Below are 16,801 nucleotides of genomic sequence, written 5' to 3'. Positions count from 1 at the left end.
CAAATGGACTTCCTTACCTCCAGTGTTTGAGGGTCTGTGTTTGCCAACACGCGTGGGCTCACGAGGCCGCTCCGCGTGGGCCCTGCTGTTCCACGGAGATCACAGGAAATCCCATTTCGGGTGCGTGGGACACTGATTTTCCTCATTTGGAAGAAATATCCCAAACTGAAATTCTAGCCAGATTTTCAAAGACTTGACTGGAACGGCTGTAGTTAATGTAGACACTAATCCGTGGCAGGACTCAAGGTACAGATGATGGAAAAGGGAGTTATAGTCTTCACTCTTAACCATTCTTTTCTCACATTCTGGATGATTATGTTTATCTCCCAACTCCAATTTCTGGAGAAAGTTATTATATTTATACTGATATTCTCAAATCCGGTTTGGAAGCTCATTAAATGATGACTCAGATAAAGGTTTTCCTTATTTTCCTGGAAGAGAAGATCCCTAAGGGAGCTCTTTCGCCAGCAGAAAAGTTCCTAAAATTGCCAACAGCTTTTAGAATCGTTGCCACATTTTTGGTAGAAAGTCCTGGCACCATTTCCCAATCTGTGGTTTAAAAACAACTTTTAATATATTCTTCCATCTGGTTTAGACACAGCATAGTGACTCAGGACTTGTGAAAAGGCTGGGGAGGAGCTTTTCTTTCTTAGATTTAGGAATCACACATGCAGGAATAGACTGGGTTTTAGTGTCTGTTTTTGTCCTGATGTCCAGTATAAGGACAGTTTGTATCTCATTTTATCTGTTCAGCAAACAACACAGGTCACGGAATTTTCTTCGAAAGTATTTATAAAGCAAAGGGAAAAGGGCCTTTGTGCCTTAGAGCAAAGCTTTGATTAAATCTACATAAGGTGTTTATCGCAGGGTATCTTTGATTAGCCGCCCTTTTATCACTTGCCATTATTTGTACCGTTTTATACTCTGCTCGCATCCTGAAGGCCCCGCCAAGCAGGAACCCTCTTCCTCCCCACTGCAGGCCCTGCGCAAACACAACAGGAGACGCTCCCCTCACGAGCTTCAAGGATAAACAGATGAGAGATGATAAGCGGAAAGGAAAGTTGACCCACAAAATGGTAACAACGCCTCAAAATCCCGCGGTGGGTCGTCGGCAGAGCTCAGATCTCTTCTATACGGCACAATACACACAGGGTATCTTATTGTGACTCAACTTGTCAACTTCCCATAGACACCAACCCAGCTGCAAACACCACCAGCGTTCCCCTGGCAATAAAAACCTTGCCCATTTTTATGTTGTAAACTATTTTGCTACTACAGTTATTTAGTTATTTAGCATTAGTGCTCCACCAGCCGTATACCCATGAGCAGGTGTTACTGGGGCAGTTTTGTGGCACTGAACGATAGAATTGAATCTTTTCGATCTGTCTTGACGGGACTTGGTTGCTCATTGTGGTGAGTGGTAAAACCCGGTGATTATTCGCTCTTGCTGAGAACCACCCCAGAACCTCATGTTCTTCCAGCAACATGGGATTATAGTCACTAACGGTGACTGCAGGTATCTGCATTAGCCTGCCTGCAGCAAAATTGCATTTTCACCTGAAAATATATATAGCAGTAATAATGTAATGACTGCGTTCTGTTGTTTTCAGTTATAACAAAAAGGTCAGCAGTTGGTTTGAAAGACGACAGCTAATATTACTAAGTTAAACGCGGTTTTTGTTTTACATTCATTCATAAAAAGAAGGCAAAGCAGGGCTTGAATTATCTCCAAAGGAGAATAAAACCAGAATTTGAGGCCTTTGCAGCCAATCTGTTCTGTTCCTGCAAGGAATATACACCAAGCGCCGCCCCACCGCTGTGCTGTCCCAGCTCAAATCCAGATGTCCATCTCTTCTTGCGCTTAATTCTGGTCCCACTGATGCCCAGAGCAGAAATAAGGGAAACTGGAAACAACTCTTGTGCCTCCCTCCCATGAAGAGCATCTGGGGGGTACGAGGAGATAGAGAGGGCCCCAGAGGAAAACCGTGGAAGAAACCAGCTGCAGGCAGGATTGTTTCCAAAGGTTGGCAACAATCCATTTATATAAACGCTTTCTGATGATCAGAGGCGGGATACGCTACCAGACCCAGAAAAAGCAAACACAGCCACTTCTCCTCTGTCTCACCCCTACAGCACAGAGCGTCCATCTGCGGCACCGACCCCTCCTGCCAAGGCACGGTTTCAGCCTTAGTTAAAACCAGTAGCTGATTTTCATTGCTTTGTTATTTTAAATCAGCTTTCAAAATTTTTGAAGATCCTCCCTCTTTGCTTCGCAAAGAAGACGAGAAAAACAGAAGAGATGAAACAATTAAGATCAAATGAAAAAGCCAATTTCTTAGTCTTAAACTAATCGTTGCACTTCAAAGGAGGGATGTGAAGAGCACGTCGACTGAAATCACTGTTAGTGACTATAATCCCATGTTGCTGGAAGAATCACAGAATCGACTGGGTTGGAAAAGACCTCAGAGATCATCGAGTCCAACCCTTGGTCCAACTCCAGTCCACTCACTAGATCATGAGGTTCTGGGGTTTGCTCTCAGCGAGAGCGAATAATCACCGGGTTTTACCGCTCACCACAATGAGCAACCAAGTCCCTTCAAGACAGACCTAAAAGACTCAATTCTATGGTTCAGTGCCACAAAACTGCCCCAGTAACACCAGCTCATGGGTATACGGCTGGTGGAGCACTGATGTACCCTGATCTTGTTCTTGGTGTCAATACCAAAAACACTCGACAGTTTCAGCAGTGCTGGGTGATACCTGTACTAGCTATACCTATACTACCTATACCTATACTTAGAATATTACAGTGTTAATGAAAGAATGAGCCAAGCTACTAAAAGCTGCTACGAGAAGTCAAATATTGACCAATGTGACAAAGTGTATAACTGTAAGGCCCACCTCAAAGCTAGGCATGATTAAAAAGTCCAAACTTTCAATAAGAAAACAGCAGCAATCTGTGGAAGCGTCCTGGTTTTCCATAGAGCGGTGTTGAAAGAGAAACCAACTTCACGCCAGAATTTCTCCATGCGAGTGTTTGAGGAAGGAGAAGCCAATGGAAAGACCCAGATGGACCCCACGGTGCCCAGCGCTGACAGCCCACGCGCGTCCCCTGCATTCAGCCCATACCTTCAGACATCTCTCACTGCATAAGGAAATCTGCTGGCACGCTACGGCATTCAGGACAGCATCAGATTCTCCTCTTCTAATACCCTGTGATGTGCCTTCCACTGCTAAAACCTCTGCTTCAAGAGCCTGATCTGCCAATTACTGCTTCCTGCAGATGGCTCTCATTCCAATTCAATTTTATTCATATAAAAGTAATTACTAGTACCTTTTTGGACATCATCATATTAATAAATGTGTGAAGCAGGAGATGAGTTTTATTAAGGATCCGGTTTTATTATTTTAAAAATACTGCTTGTTATTCTAACTCTGGTTGGGAAGCCTCGACAGCCCCCTGGAGCTAATTGATTAATAATCACTGCCAACTGCACTTTGCATTTGAATCTTGGCTCTGGCTGCCTGGACTAAATGATCCCCTAGAGCTACGAAACTGCTCTCCGCTATTTTGAGTACTTGGGCACCGGATGAATAGTTTAAACGTGTTGGAGGAAGTGAGCAGCAGTGTTAATTCTCCTAGATCTAAAGTTTATGACACAGGGAAAACATAAACCCTTCCTTTCGTATTTCTGCCATGTCAAGAACACAGTCTGGGTGGGAGGAGATAGGGGAGTGGAAAAGGCCTTTTCTGCAACCCAGGAGATGGGTTGAGGACGGGATGCTGGGTGCTCAGCGAGGGGGAGCTCCATAGAGCTTCATATTCCGGAACAAACTCCAATGCAACCGCTATTTCATTCAAACAAAGTAAATAATCCCTGCAATCTGCTTGGGGTTTAAAAATCTGAAGAGGTAGTTTGTTGTAACACTTCCATGCGAAATGGGTCATTCTAATGACTCTGGTTCTGTTTGACCTGAGGAGTCTTGCCCGAGACAAATGGGGAAGGTCAACGTGAGTGTGCCAAGTGTTGAACACGCGACTCGAGTGAGCAACGAAGGGCTCTGCTCACCGTCCAACGCAGCCCTGGTATCACAGACCTCTCCTCCATCTCCATAAAATACCTTACAAGGTTTCTAAAACTCATTTCAGATGAAATACTACATTAAATCTGCTTAATTATTTAATTAGATGCAACCTCTTTTGTATAATACTATGGACAGATGAAAGCTGGATCTGCATGAGAAATACTTAATGATTACATTTAATAAACAGTTAAGAAAGTTCATTTATACTAAATTTTATTTTACTGGAAATGAGAGTCATTAAGAAAGGATGCATTAAATTTTCTTAACGAGGTTTGGAAATAAAGACGTTATTTTACAGGAAAGATAATCAGGCAAAGAAACCTTAAGTATTTTTACCCCAGTATTTGTGGACTTAACACACGGGATCTAGTTTTCCCCAACTGAAGAAGCGCTTTAGAGCATGACGGTTAATTACTGCTAATACAATTTATAGCTGCAACAAGGTGTATGTGAAAATTTATGAGGAATCTTAAAAATCCTACTAAAATATATATATAAAGAAATAAAAGCAAACTAAACTTTGAAAAAGTCAATTAACTAACAACGTATAGGAAGCCTCCTTGGGCACATGAGAAGGAGTCGTCTCAAGAGCCACCAATGTCAGCTGATGAAAGATCACACTCAGGAGAATATGGAAGAACAGAAGTGCTGCCTGCAGCGCTCTCGCTCCCGCTTGTATCAGCAGCAACGGAGTGGAATGAAGCTGCTCCGGTCATTCGCACCAGCACTGCAAAGCAGCACAACTCCAACCACAGAAGACAGAAGCCGCTAGAAGGGTTGAGAATGTTAATCCATACGCTACGTGCCCACCCAGAGGTTGGTATAGGCGCTCGTGGCCTTCGGAATGTCTGGAGATGCCAGTATGGAAAACAATCCATGCAAACTCCTGAGAAAAATCCTCCTGGTCCATTTGGAGCAGCCGTTGATCTAAGGTCAAGTAAAACAGCCCGTGTTCAGATGAGAAGAAAGTCGGGTCTAGTTCCCTCCTGTCACTTGCCTGAAAAGAGACCTCTGGATAGTCCCAGGACTCGGGCGAGTCACCAACTTCATCACTGTTTAATTTATCCAGCTGAAAAATGGGGTAATACAGCAATTTCTCAAAAGCTGTCATACCAAGAGTGAGTAAATCAGCGTCAAAATATTTGTCATTTATTTTGTCAAAATACAGTTGTGATATGCTATCAGGAAACGTATTCTGGAAAAGCAAATTACCATTACTATGACAGGGAGAAGATAGAGCAGTTTTCTTTTAAACAAAACTGAGAATCCCTTTAAAGATAGGGCTGGTTAGTTGCTAACATGTTTTTCAGCTGATCCTGTAACTGATAGACGTCAGATGAAAGGATTTGTGAAACCATGTTAATAATGCTATTAAATACAGTATTTCCCTATAAGAATGTTTGAACCAAATGCCCAAGTAAATATTTTGACAGCTTTGTTTCACGCTGAAGCACAAAGAGACAGAAGCTTTCAAAGTAAATCACTGCAGCTTTTACCCAAATACCCTTTGAGATGTGGACTTGTGACCTCCCATAAAATTAATGCGAAGACTTAGAAAGATGAATTATTTGATTAGGAGCCATGAAGCAGGATTAGAGTTTCCTAATCTATTTCTCCCTTTTTGTTAAATGTAGCGACCATTTATGGTTATGGAAATTACAAGAAGAAATCTCTTTGCCATAAACTGAATGGGATCCTGAGCAGATTGAGGAGGACAGGACAGCTACTGACTGAGAAAAACTTAGCAAGGCCATGAGCTTGCCTTGTTTTCTCTTCTTAAGCCATAGATCAGTGCTGAGCAAAGGGTAAGGAAGCTACTGCAAAGTCATGCCCTATAGATAGGAGTTTAGCTAGAATAATATTACTAGCCTGAACGAGTTGCCTCATAAGCATTTACTAATTTGGCTGGAAAAATCACGCAATCATTGATGTTTCCAAAACTCTGCTTCTGAATGAGCTGAAAACACCCACAGAAACAGCAGCACCATCCGAGAACTTTCACGTGTAACTAAGCCGAGAAGTCGGAGAACCTGACATTTCAGAATCTCCAAAGTGACCACCTGTTGTGCCTTAAGAAACCAGAGCAGATTACTTACTTTTGGTGGCTGTTTTTAGAAGTATGTCGCAAATAATGCTATTATTTGCCAGCACAAGCTTTAACTGATGATTTTATGCCCAGTGACGGCCACAGCAGCCTCGCTGCCTGCTCTGGTTTATAAATCCGCTCCGTGCAGCACCTGAGCTCATTTGCAGAGGGTGAGGACTCGTTAATTTGGGCTCACCATTCAGTGATGTGGGTTATTCACTCCAGACCTGAGCGGGTATTTCTGCACAGCGCTGTAACACAGGCACCTTTCTCTGCTCAGCATCTCTTTAATCATCTGCATTGCAAAGCCAGACTCGCATGGAAGTGTTGCAGACCAAAAGTGTTGCTTTTCTGGGTGTTTTTGGTGAGCTTCTTCAGGCAGCGCCTGGATCACCCAGTCGGGATAGCGGTAAGACTTATAGGTGGAAAAAGAGACAAAACACATGTAAGGAACACAGTAACCTCCATAAACTCCCTAAATTAAAAGATGTTTATGTGGTTCTTGCAGAGCAGCAAAATGGTTGTATTAGAACCATAAAAAGCAGCAAACCCACCAAGAAGTTAATAAGGGTTTCAAAGCGGTTCTTGCACAATGTGACATCCTGTGCATGTCATGTGGGGGTTAGAACAACACTGGCAGGGCTCCAACACAGCTCTGCGTATCGCTTGCCACCGAGACACAGCAAAGTGGATCCAGAAGTCAGCGAGTGTATCGCAGGCACTGGAAATCATCAGGTCGGGCTGCCGCCAGACGGCTTGACTGAACTGCCAAAAGCTGCATGGTGCTGTTACCGAGAGTGCAACGTGACATTCGCAGAATCCTAAATGCATAGTTTGAATAATCAGATGATAATGAGAACACCAACATCTGGAAATGTATATAATAAATCCAGCTCTGAAACGTCAGGGTATCGGGCTTGCTGCAGCCAGGCTGAAGTAGGATGAGAAGCGCTGTCTCTATTACAGTCAGTGGATAATTTATTATGGCTATGGTTGGCATGTTCATGCCAACACCATCACTAACACAAAACTGAATACGAGATTGAGAGGAGGGAAAAAAAAGCAGATTTTTTTAGTATGCAGCACATTACATGTGAAATCTCAATGTGCTGTGGCTGAGAGATGTATCTGATGTTGCTCGTAAACGAAAGCTGGAGTGACAGGGAGCAGGATGGAATCACAGACTTTTGGTCCCTTCTGCGTGGAGCTGGAAGGCGGCTCCAGTGAAAAGGAACATTTGGTTCCAGGTCTCACATTTCCAGCTCGATCACAGACACGGACGTTCAAAGAGGAGCAACGGAGCTCATCGGCGTGGGGAAGAACCAGCACCAGCCGGCGGGGTACAGATGCTCCGCTCCACCAGAGGTGCGGCGAGAGGGAGGAAACTGATACAGCCATGGGAAGGACGTGAACACCATGACGGGACGAGTTATTTACAAAGTGTGGGGCAATCCAATGATTTAGCAAACCGTGCTCAATAAGAGGTGCGACATAGCAGAACAATTTTTCTGCTTCATATACCCTAGGAGCAAGCTCTGCCTTCTACAGGACGTGATATCCTTGAATAGCCCTAAGCAGCACCAAATCTGCAGAGCGAATGTGTCTGAATGTGTCCTCCCCACCCACCCTCACGAGATCAAGCTGCCGGCACCCTAAACATAGGAAAGGTGCGGGCACTGCACCAGAGGGCTCTGTGGTAGTTCTGAGCAACACCGGGGCGGCTGGGGAACTGCAAACATTGACGTGGCTCCCGCGGGTGCCACCGGGACTGAGGTTACACAGGGAGTGTAGGGCAATGATAAGGTAACTCACTCTGAATAAGAGGAGATCACTTTTCTCTGCCACGAACAGAGACAAAGGCTCCCTTTAAAATGAGTAAGATCTGTCCAAGCATTAGCGGCAGTTGGAAAAAAACTCTGTTTTACAGACACGCCGATTTAGGTCAAGGAGAGAAATCCCACTTTGAGGTGGGTCAGGCCCTGGTAGGAAATAAAAGTCAAGCAATAAGGTTGGAGAAGTGCTAAACCAAATTCACTGATCTCTAGAGCATTAGGAAAAGCGCAAGTCTTTGAAATCAGAGTTCACCTCAAACACAGCAGCAGAACAACGCCAAATGCAAACCTCTCCTGTAGCTGACTCTCCAGACTCGTGAGGCTTCTTACAGAACTAATGAATGTGACAAAATGACTAAAAGCCTGTTAATTACATCCATAGCTAACGCTTGCCCAAGAACCTTTAAAAAAATAGCCCTACAATTATTAAAGCAAAAGTAGCATCCATCACTGCTCCCTTCGTCTTTGAGGAAAAGCTGCTCTTTCCAGACACCTTTAAGTCGCAGTTTTTGAGGGGAATTCAGCCTAATTCCAAGAACTCCTCTGAAGTTCACACACTATTTTTGTTACTGGCTGATTGAGATTCATCACTGAGCAGTTCTGCAATGGTTTATGAAACTCTAGATAACTGATGAGCTTTTCCGTATGCTGCACCTGCCAGTCGGGAAGGAACTCGCTCTCCAGCCCAGAGGGTGGAGGAAGGAGAAATGACACTAATGTTGGGCTAAACCCAAAGAGTCAGTCTTTAGATGGAGAAAAATGATCTGTGGATGTTTAGATTTCTAGCGCATCAGTTGCTCCTAAGATTGAAAAGCTTAATCCATCGATGGTAAAACATCAACACCGGTGCCAAGTTCGAAATTCATAAAGATTAAGATCAGCAGCAATGAGAATGCATTAAATAAGTTCAGAATCAAACATCAAAAGTCATCACTGACCACAGCTAAAAAAATACTTAACTTGTGAGTGTAAAAACTGCTTCAAAACGTTACAAAGCAAACTAAATCTGGCACAAGCCCACTCAATGTACTTCAAATTTAGAAACTCTTTTCTATCATTAACGAGCGTGGCTGTACTTGCGCAGAAGCTCCCTCGATGCAGTCACCTGGTCCCACACGCGGCAGGGTGAACAGCTCTGGGGTTTCCTGAAGGGCCACCCCATCTCAGCTCTTTGGCCACAAATCTCAAGGGTTGCTGCTTCCTTACAGCCCAGGACGAGCTCCCGCTGGTCCCTTCGGGGATCAGAATCTCCCTGGATGCTAACACTGAATGAACACTAAGATACCCAGCAATGCCCTTCTCCACGTGCCTTCTGCTCCTGTAGGAGTAAAAGCTTGATATACTTTATACATGTTATTTTTAGCTATATTACTTAATTATATAATATACCTTATGTAATGTATTCCATATATATCAAAGTATCAAACGGTTACGATAACACCCCCCAGCTTCCTGTATCCTCTGAAAGGAAGAACAGCGATTCAGCTTTAAAACCTCCCGTGTTTGGGATGAAGTTTGACCAATGCCCGGGATCCGTTTCCATTTGCAAAGGCAGCGGACAAAGCAGCGCCCTGGGCTGTGCTGCTCCCAGCACCGCGCTCAGCAAAGCCGCCCCGCGCTCTGCAGAGTCAGCCTGGCTCCCCGCTCCATGGGAAACGCCGATCGCCTCTTGCTCTTGTGTCCCCGGAATGTGCTCTCGTTTTGTATTATTCTTATAAGCATCTTTTTTTCTTTAAAGAAATCCCTGACATTTTCTCAATCTCACCTACATTTCAATTAGGGACGAGGAAACTAAGATCTATAAAGGCAACTGGAAAGCCAATGCCTTGGGAAACATTCTGCTGACATCTATTACTAGTATAACATTCATCATTACAGAGAGAAAATAAATGTACTCCGGCAGCTTATTTTTTAAATTTTAACACACGATAAATAATATTGCAAGGCTTAGGCAATTCACAGCAATATTCAGAGAACAGTATGATCCATTACTTCTACTTCAGATGACATCAGCCTTGTAGTTCCACATTTAGTGCCACCTTTTCAGATCTCTGTCTGTTCCTTTGATGGGCGATGGAGAAAACCACACGTGCAGATCCATAGACCCAGGAACTCTCTGAGGCAAACGCAAGACCAGAAACGTCTCTAGGAGAGCGACTTGACAAGACAAACAAGTTCTGCCAACGTTCTAACACCACAGGAGGTCAGTCAGGTTATAATTAAGCCTAATCGCCATTCCCATGAATTGCAACATCTTTTCACTTGAAATTGCTTAATGCTCAGAGAAGGATGAATTCATATATTTTCCAAGAATCAAAGTAATGAGACATTCTAATCTTGGCCTTAAACCTGAATCGTCACTGCATGCTTTCTTTTTTTCTTTTAAAGTTACCAAGCAAAGTTTCACTAAAACAAACCCACTATTTCCCTATTGTAGGCTAAAGCAGCTGTGCTCTCATATTGCCAATAGCCTCTTAATAAATAAAAATTACAGCTTTAGTTATCATACGGTACTTCAAGTTCCACCTGTCCTACGGGAGATCTGCATGTCATCAGGGAATTCCGATGCCACTTCACTTCGCAACCCTATGTCACGTCAGGCTTTTTATTGTAGGTGGGGCAAAACACTAATGCACAGCACCCTTCTGTTTACTCCCAACTATATTCACCTCTTGCATCTCTACGATTAACTCATCCTCCCACACATTAATCACGCCTGTAGCCCTACAAAAACATGTGGACTGAACTCCTTGACTTACTGAAGTTGCTGGGCATTTTGCAATGGACTTCAGAGCTCAGATTTCAGTTTCCCTTCCCCAGTTAATACATTACTTCTCCAATCACTTTAAATCCAGTTCTTTCTTTTTCCAGTCTTGCTGGGTTGAAAAACCTTCTGATGTGTAAAAGGATTAAGCTGTTCTTCTGTAATTTACAATGGTGCAAGATGGACCCAGCGCATTTGGGGCTACGGCGATGTCTGTGATTATGTTTGCTCGGCCGTTCAGCATCTTAGGACCATCCCTCTTAAATCTACAAAATTAAAATTGTCTGTTGCTGAAATAATCCCTCACAACCTGCTGCTGTACATAGAGCCCTTGCACCCACTGAATTACAGGACTAAATGAAATAGCAGGTTTACTACTTCAAGGTAATTCAGCACAGTTTAAGTGAAATTTAAGTCAAATTGGTCCAAATATTAGTTTAAACGTAGTTTCATATTCTCTCACCTAACAAGGCAAAACCCCATAGAGATAACAGTGGGATACCAAGCAAACGCCCACAGCTTGTTCCTTTGCTTTCCAAACGTGAAATCCATTATCCGGAGATGCAGCGCTTACTCGCACCCACCCCAGAGCGCAGCCTGAGCAGCCGGTTCAGCGCCAACTGTCAACCCGCTCGCAGCCCAAACCACTGCTCAACCACTCCAGCTGTTTTCCAGATCAAAAATCTTCTTGTCATTTCGCTATCGCTGCGCGCCGAGGGTTATGTAACAAAAACGCACGTGTCCCTCCGCCTGGAATGCCATTAATTTCCTCCCTCCCCACTGAGAGCGGTGAGTAACAACTCAGACAGTCTGGATGCTTCGGTTTTGAGCACGGTCAGAGATGGGACCCCTGAATCGCCCCATGTGGAACCCACTGTTTGTAACACACCAGCCTTCTGGAGCGCCGACACACAGGGCATGTTTTACAGTTTGGAAATAAATAAACACTATCGGCCTGTTTAGACACGGCCTCCTGCTGTCTGTACCGGACTACGAATGCTTTGCTATAGTTCTTTAGTTTAACCATAAAATCCCAATGTAAAGCAAAGTCTACGTATTCTAAATCAGATGAAGTAATGGCTTGTGATCTGAAATCAGCCGCTACACTGGCTGTATACTTCGGTATGCAAAAATAAGGCATTGTACACTATTAAAATAGTGGCATAATCCCATCTTAATTTGCAAATATCCAAACATCACGCAGGCGGTTAAATTCAGACTCCATAAATGCTTCAGCACTTCACGCAATTTGCTTATATAAAGAGAACAACTCAAACTCCTTTGCTTAGAACAGCACATTCAAGAAACAAAAGCCATTTCCTCAATGCAATCTCTTTGCAATGTGCCTTTCATCTAAGTGTAGCTAACCCGGTGATATTTAGATATCAACCATAAAATCTTGAGGACAGGAGCTGTTTTTCTATAAAACGCTTGCACCATACTTAACATCTCTCAGTTGTTCCTGTGGTATAAATACAAGAGGGTGATCAAGTGTACGCCAGGGTGTCAACTGAGATGAAACATTAACCTAGCACTTAACTGCAGCAATTTCCTTTCATGTGTTATTACTTGGTTCAGCTTGCTCTGGATTGCTGGCACGGTTACAGCTTCTGTGGGGAGCACCTGCAGGGGGTTCACTGTTCTTACCTGGTTAAATAGGCCAGAGCCAGCTCAGGTGCTGACTGCTTTTTGGGCACCACCTTTTTCACAGCCACTCCAGCCTCCCTCATCAGCTGTTTTTCCTTCTTCTTGCGTTCTTTTTTTAATTTCCTTTCCAGTTTCCTCCTTTCCTCTGCGCTAAGTTCTTCCTCTTCTTTTGTTGCCTGAAATAATCAACATTTAAAGAAAGTGTTTATATTGCTATAGGGAAGTGAATAAAATATCCATAAAAGCAATTGAAAGGCACAGGTAATATTAAAGACCAGAAGCTTCAAGATGTTCGCTGCACTTCCATAGGCACAGAGCTGTAAATACTGCACTTGCAGAAATCTGTACAACCGCCCTCTCCAGACGATTACACTGTTCTCAGCACCTCCCAGCTATGTATTCAACATCATAGCTAAAATCTGTTGTCCTGTTTGTTGTCCTGTACTCAAATCTGAGGGCTTCATCTCCCTTATGCCGAAGGAGATGATGTGACAGCCACCATCATCATCCAAGACCTCTTGGAGATGCTTCAGCAATCGTGAGTAAACACACACATGAGCTTCAAGAACCATAAGCACACATATCCCACAAAGGTTGAAGTTTCTTTAGGTTGTTTTAGGTGGTCCTAATTCTTAGCTTATACGATAGTTACAGATCTCACACAGTCCCAAATAAAACTCTGATAGCTTCATGAGGATTTAAGAAACTGCTGCTGCTTTGCCACCCCCATGGGTCCGGCACTGCAATAAGACACAGGATAAATGTATGCACAAGGACCATCTAAATATCACCTTCTCTTCCAAGTTAAGAACAGAAATCTGGTAGTAAAAATACCATGGTATTAGCTCAGGGGTTTTAGCTCCTGTTTGCTGTGCTTTACTACTTCCCTACTACCATTTGTAGCCAACTCAAAATTGCAAACATTGACACACATCTAAATTACAGGAATAGGTCGTCAGGCTCCCATTTTGTATCTAACCATACCCAGCACCTTCCGTCAGGACCATCTTGAGGAACCCATGAGTGAAACGCAAACGCACAAGGAGATCAACTGCTTTATGGAAAGATCGGTCAAAACCACTTCATAAACTCACAAATCCTTAGTGTTACATCCATCTGTGTTTGTCACATGCTTTCCAATAGAAATCCAGATGTGATTCTAAATGAAATTATTCTGGCTACACCCAAGCAAAGGCAGGTAATACGAGTCAATACTCAAGCACAATCTTTCTTGCCAGAGGCACCTGCTGAGGAGGAAACTTGTGCTCAATGTCAATTAATGTAACTTCTAAATTGACTCTGACTCACTTTTTCAACTTTCTGTTTCCAAAGACCAAAAAAGGGCAAGAAAGCAGAAATCAGAACAAATGGGAGTAGGCCAGCAAAGAGGGTTTGCTTTTTTTAAGATGCTTCGTAGCTATTTTTATGGGAAAGCCATCATCCATGTGCAAAAACGCAACATACGCTGCATCTGTATAGAGGACATTTTATAACGCGTGCTGAGAATACAACAATATTTAGCGTGAAGGTAGGTACGTAATTGTTACACAGGAAACAACGTTTTCATTTGAAAAGCCACCCTGGTACTCACTAAAATAACAACCCAGCCGCACAAAGCCCAGGGAAACACTGAGGGTGGTCATTTATAAAGTGTTTGTAAAAGATTACCACAGCAGCTGTCCCCCAGACGACAAACTACAGTTAATCTTCTTTTTAAAATAATGTAGTGAATTTGTTTACTTTTCTGCGAGCCATGAAGCTTTCAAATAAAGTGACCGCGGCACATCATTAGAGCCGGCCCGATAAAGCGGCCTCTGCCGCTTCGCATTTACAGTAAACGCGTATCTCTGTACCTTCCCTTCCCCCCGCATTCCTCGTATTATCAAAAGGCTTTTTATCCCTCTGGTAAAAACAAGAGAGATTTCTCCGTCCCTGTAGGTCCCAAAATAAACACGGAGCCCTAAGGACGTTTGTTTCCAGCATGGCGGTGGCTGCACCGTATGGAGCCGAGCGTCATCCTCCCCGCGGGGCCGGTGCCTCCCAGGTGCGAAAGAGTCAGGATTCCGGGCTGGAAGCACCTTCTGCCGGCCCTCGGCATCCTCCAAGGGGAAAAAATGGGATGCAGTGGGATTTCAGGCTGGAGGAAGCATCTGCCAGCACTCAGCATCCCCCAAGGGGGAAAATGGGATCCATCGGCCTTCTGGTTGGGCCTCGCAGCGCGCAGGCCGCAAAGGCGCTCAAACTTCACCACTCAAATGACTTTTCTAGTTGCAATTATACTTTTATCCATCTCCGTCCATTCGACCCATCGAGCGGTCGGTACCACAATCCGCCCTTGAGTGGTTTTTAGTTTGAAAGTCAAGTTGTATGTGCTTCGTAAAACAACTACATTAGGCGGTATATTCCGCACTGAAGCTGAGGCCAGCTTTATCGCAATTTGAAAACAACAACAAACACGATGCAACCAAAACCAACCTTCTCCAAAACCTGTGATTGAAAAGAAAACAAAATCAAACATTTCACTGGAATTTAAAGCCTATCTGTATTTCGTTTCACTGGGATGATCTCTCTTATGATACTCTACTGAAGCATCTCTGCTTTCTTTAAATCAACAGCCTTATTTTAAACTTTACTTTCCCCAAACCATTAGCGTGACTGATTTTCTGAAAGATGTGTCCAAAGTTTGCGAGCCATTCGGATTAAAACTTTTAGTATTGTGTCATTATTTAAGTTAAAAAACCCCAGCCAACAGGACTTCATTGTTTCGAGGCCATAAATATTCCATGTTGTCTCCTTCTATATTTATAAAGTGACATCACAATTTGTAGTGCTACAATTAGTCTTGACTACAACATTGTAAAGTCCATATTTGAGCGTGTGAGACACTTGTTTATTGACGTGATAAATTCAAACCACATGCATAAGGAAAAACACAACACTTGCTTATTTGCAAAGCCTGCTGAGAGCTACCACAGCACCCTGGGTCGTGGGCTCATTAGATCCCAATCTAAACAAGGTCAGGCTGGGTCAGTGCCCTGGAATAAATGACATTCAGAGGAGAGCCGATGTTTTCCGTGATTGAGGAGGTGGGAGTCTTCCACTTGGAAATCTTCCAGAAGGCCTGCAAAGGTGCTAAAAGGGGATATTGCCACTGGATGCCATATTCTGAATAAAAGACCAGCTCCCAAATCTTTAACACTTGTGCTCATAAAAATTCCTGTTGTCTCTGGCGTGGAGATGTGAGCTCAGACATCTCCACGTGAATCCCCAAGTCCACAGGGTGCCATGTCCGTCCGCAAAGGCCGCGGCGGCCAGGCCCCACATTTCTGATTTGTGTGTAAACACGGTAATACGCTGCAAATAGTCTGAGACATCTGATTCAAAACACCTGGAGGCGCAGCTGGAGCAGCTTTAGATACCAGTTAGAGCTTTCCGTCATCCTTTGTAAGCTGGAAGTATTGCACAAATGTAAAACGTTTTGTAAGTGTTCTATAGAAATGAGTTTACCCATCGTAAAAGAGGAGCCATCTCAAACTGGAGTAAAGCGCCTAACGGCGTAAAGCAGTCCTGCTAAGCAATTCAGAACAGAGAGAAGCTGAAAAAGGCAGCGAGATTTACCAAGACAGGATTTTTTAAGCTATCTGTCCCTGTTTTTCTGCAGCAAGAGCGGCAAAAGCAAACAGGTGTAGTTTTTCAGAGGCCGCATAAGAGCTGCTCCTGCCAGGGGACTGTGACCCATAGGAGCTGGGCAACCTGTACCAAGACGTTATTAACAGCGCACTAATTGTGTTCCAGCAGAGCAGAATTCTTAACTTGTTTCCAGCTTTATAAGTACACAGAAGAACTTAAGAAACCTTGTAGACTTCTGTTCCCCCTCCTCGCCCTCACCGTTCCCACAGCTCCTACATCTGCATCCCCGGTTGTCCGTCAGGATCAGATTGACAGGGTCTGAAACTCTGAAGAGCTGCCACAATGAAACGAATACTGGTTTATTACAAATGTGCCTCTGGGGTTTGCCTGGGTAGGTCTGAACTTTCTGCCTGTTCGGGGCTTTGGCTTTGCTGCCAAACCTACAGCAGTAACCACAGACCGAGCCACACCACCAGTTTCACTATTTATTAGTACCAGAGAATCCAGCTCCTCCAAAAGCCAATTTTATCCTTTCCTGTACAACAACGCAAGCAGCGCCAGAAATCCAGAGGAATCAATTACAACTTGACTAACAGCGACAGACATGAAAAGAGGCTGTCAAATTTCTGAACTTCAAAGAAGATGGGGAAACGGACAACACGACTCGTTTCATAGTAGGAACACCGTATCCCCCTGTTTGTTCACCAAACTCGTGTTATTTCATAACTTTTAAAACAAGGAAATGTCAAAAGGGGC

The 16,801-nt window shown here is 43.8% G+C and overlaps 1 protein-coding gene across 18 annotated transcripts in view; it reads right to left on the bottom strand.

Moving 5' to 3' along the window:
• CHLSN (cholesin) overlaps nt 1-16,801 on the bottom strand; it is a 149,373-nt gene that overhangs the window by 54,492 nt on the left and 78,080 nt on the right. For all 18 annotated transcript variants that reach the window (XM_071815010.1, XM_071815020.1, XM_071815023.1 and 15 more), the window contains one exon: nt 12,416-12,591. In XM_071815010.1, coding sequence (XP_071671111.1) covers nt 12,416-12,591 — 176 coding nt within the window. The remainder of the gene's footprint in view (nt 1-12,415; nt 12,592-16,801) is intronic.

Source organism: Patagioenas fasciata, chromosome 15, assembly GCF_037038585.1.
Source record: "Patagioenas fasciata isolate bPatFas1 chromosome 15, bPatFas1.hap1, whole genome shotgun sequence".
NCBI classification, from domain to species: domain Eukaryota; kingdom Metazoa; phylum Chordata; class Aves; order Columbiformes; family Columbidae; genus Patagioenas; species Patagioenas fasciata.
The sequence above is the reverse complement of the archived record's forward strand: the minus strand, read 5'-3'. Positions and strand labels throughout refer to the sequence as shown.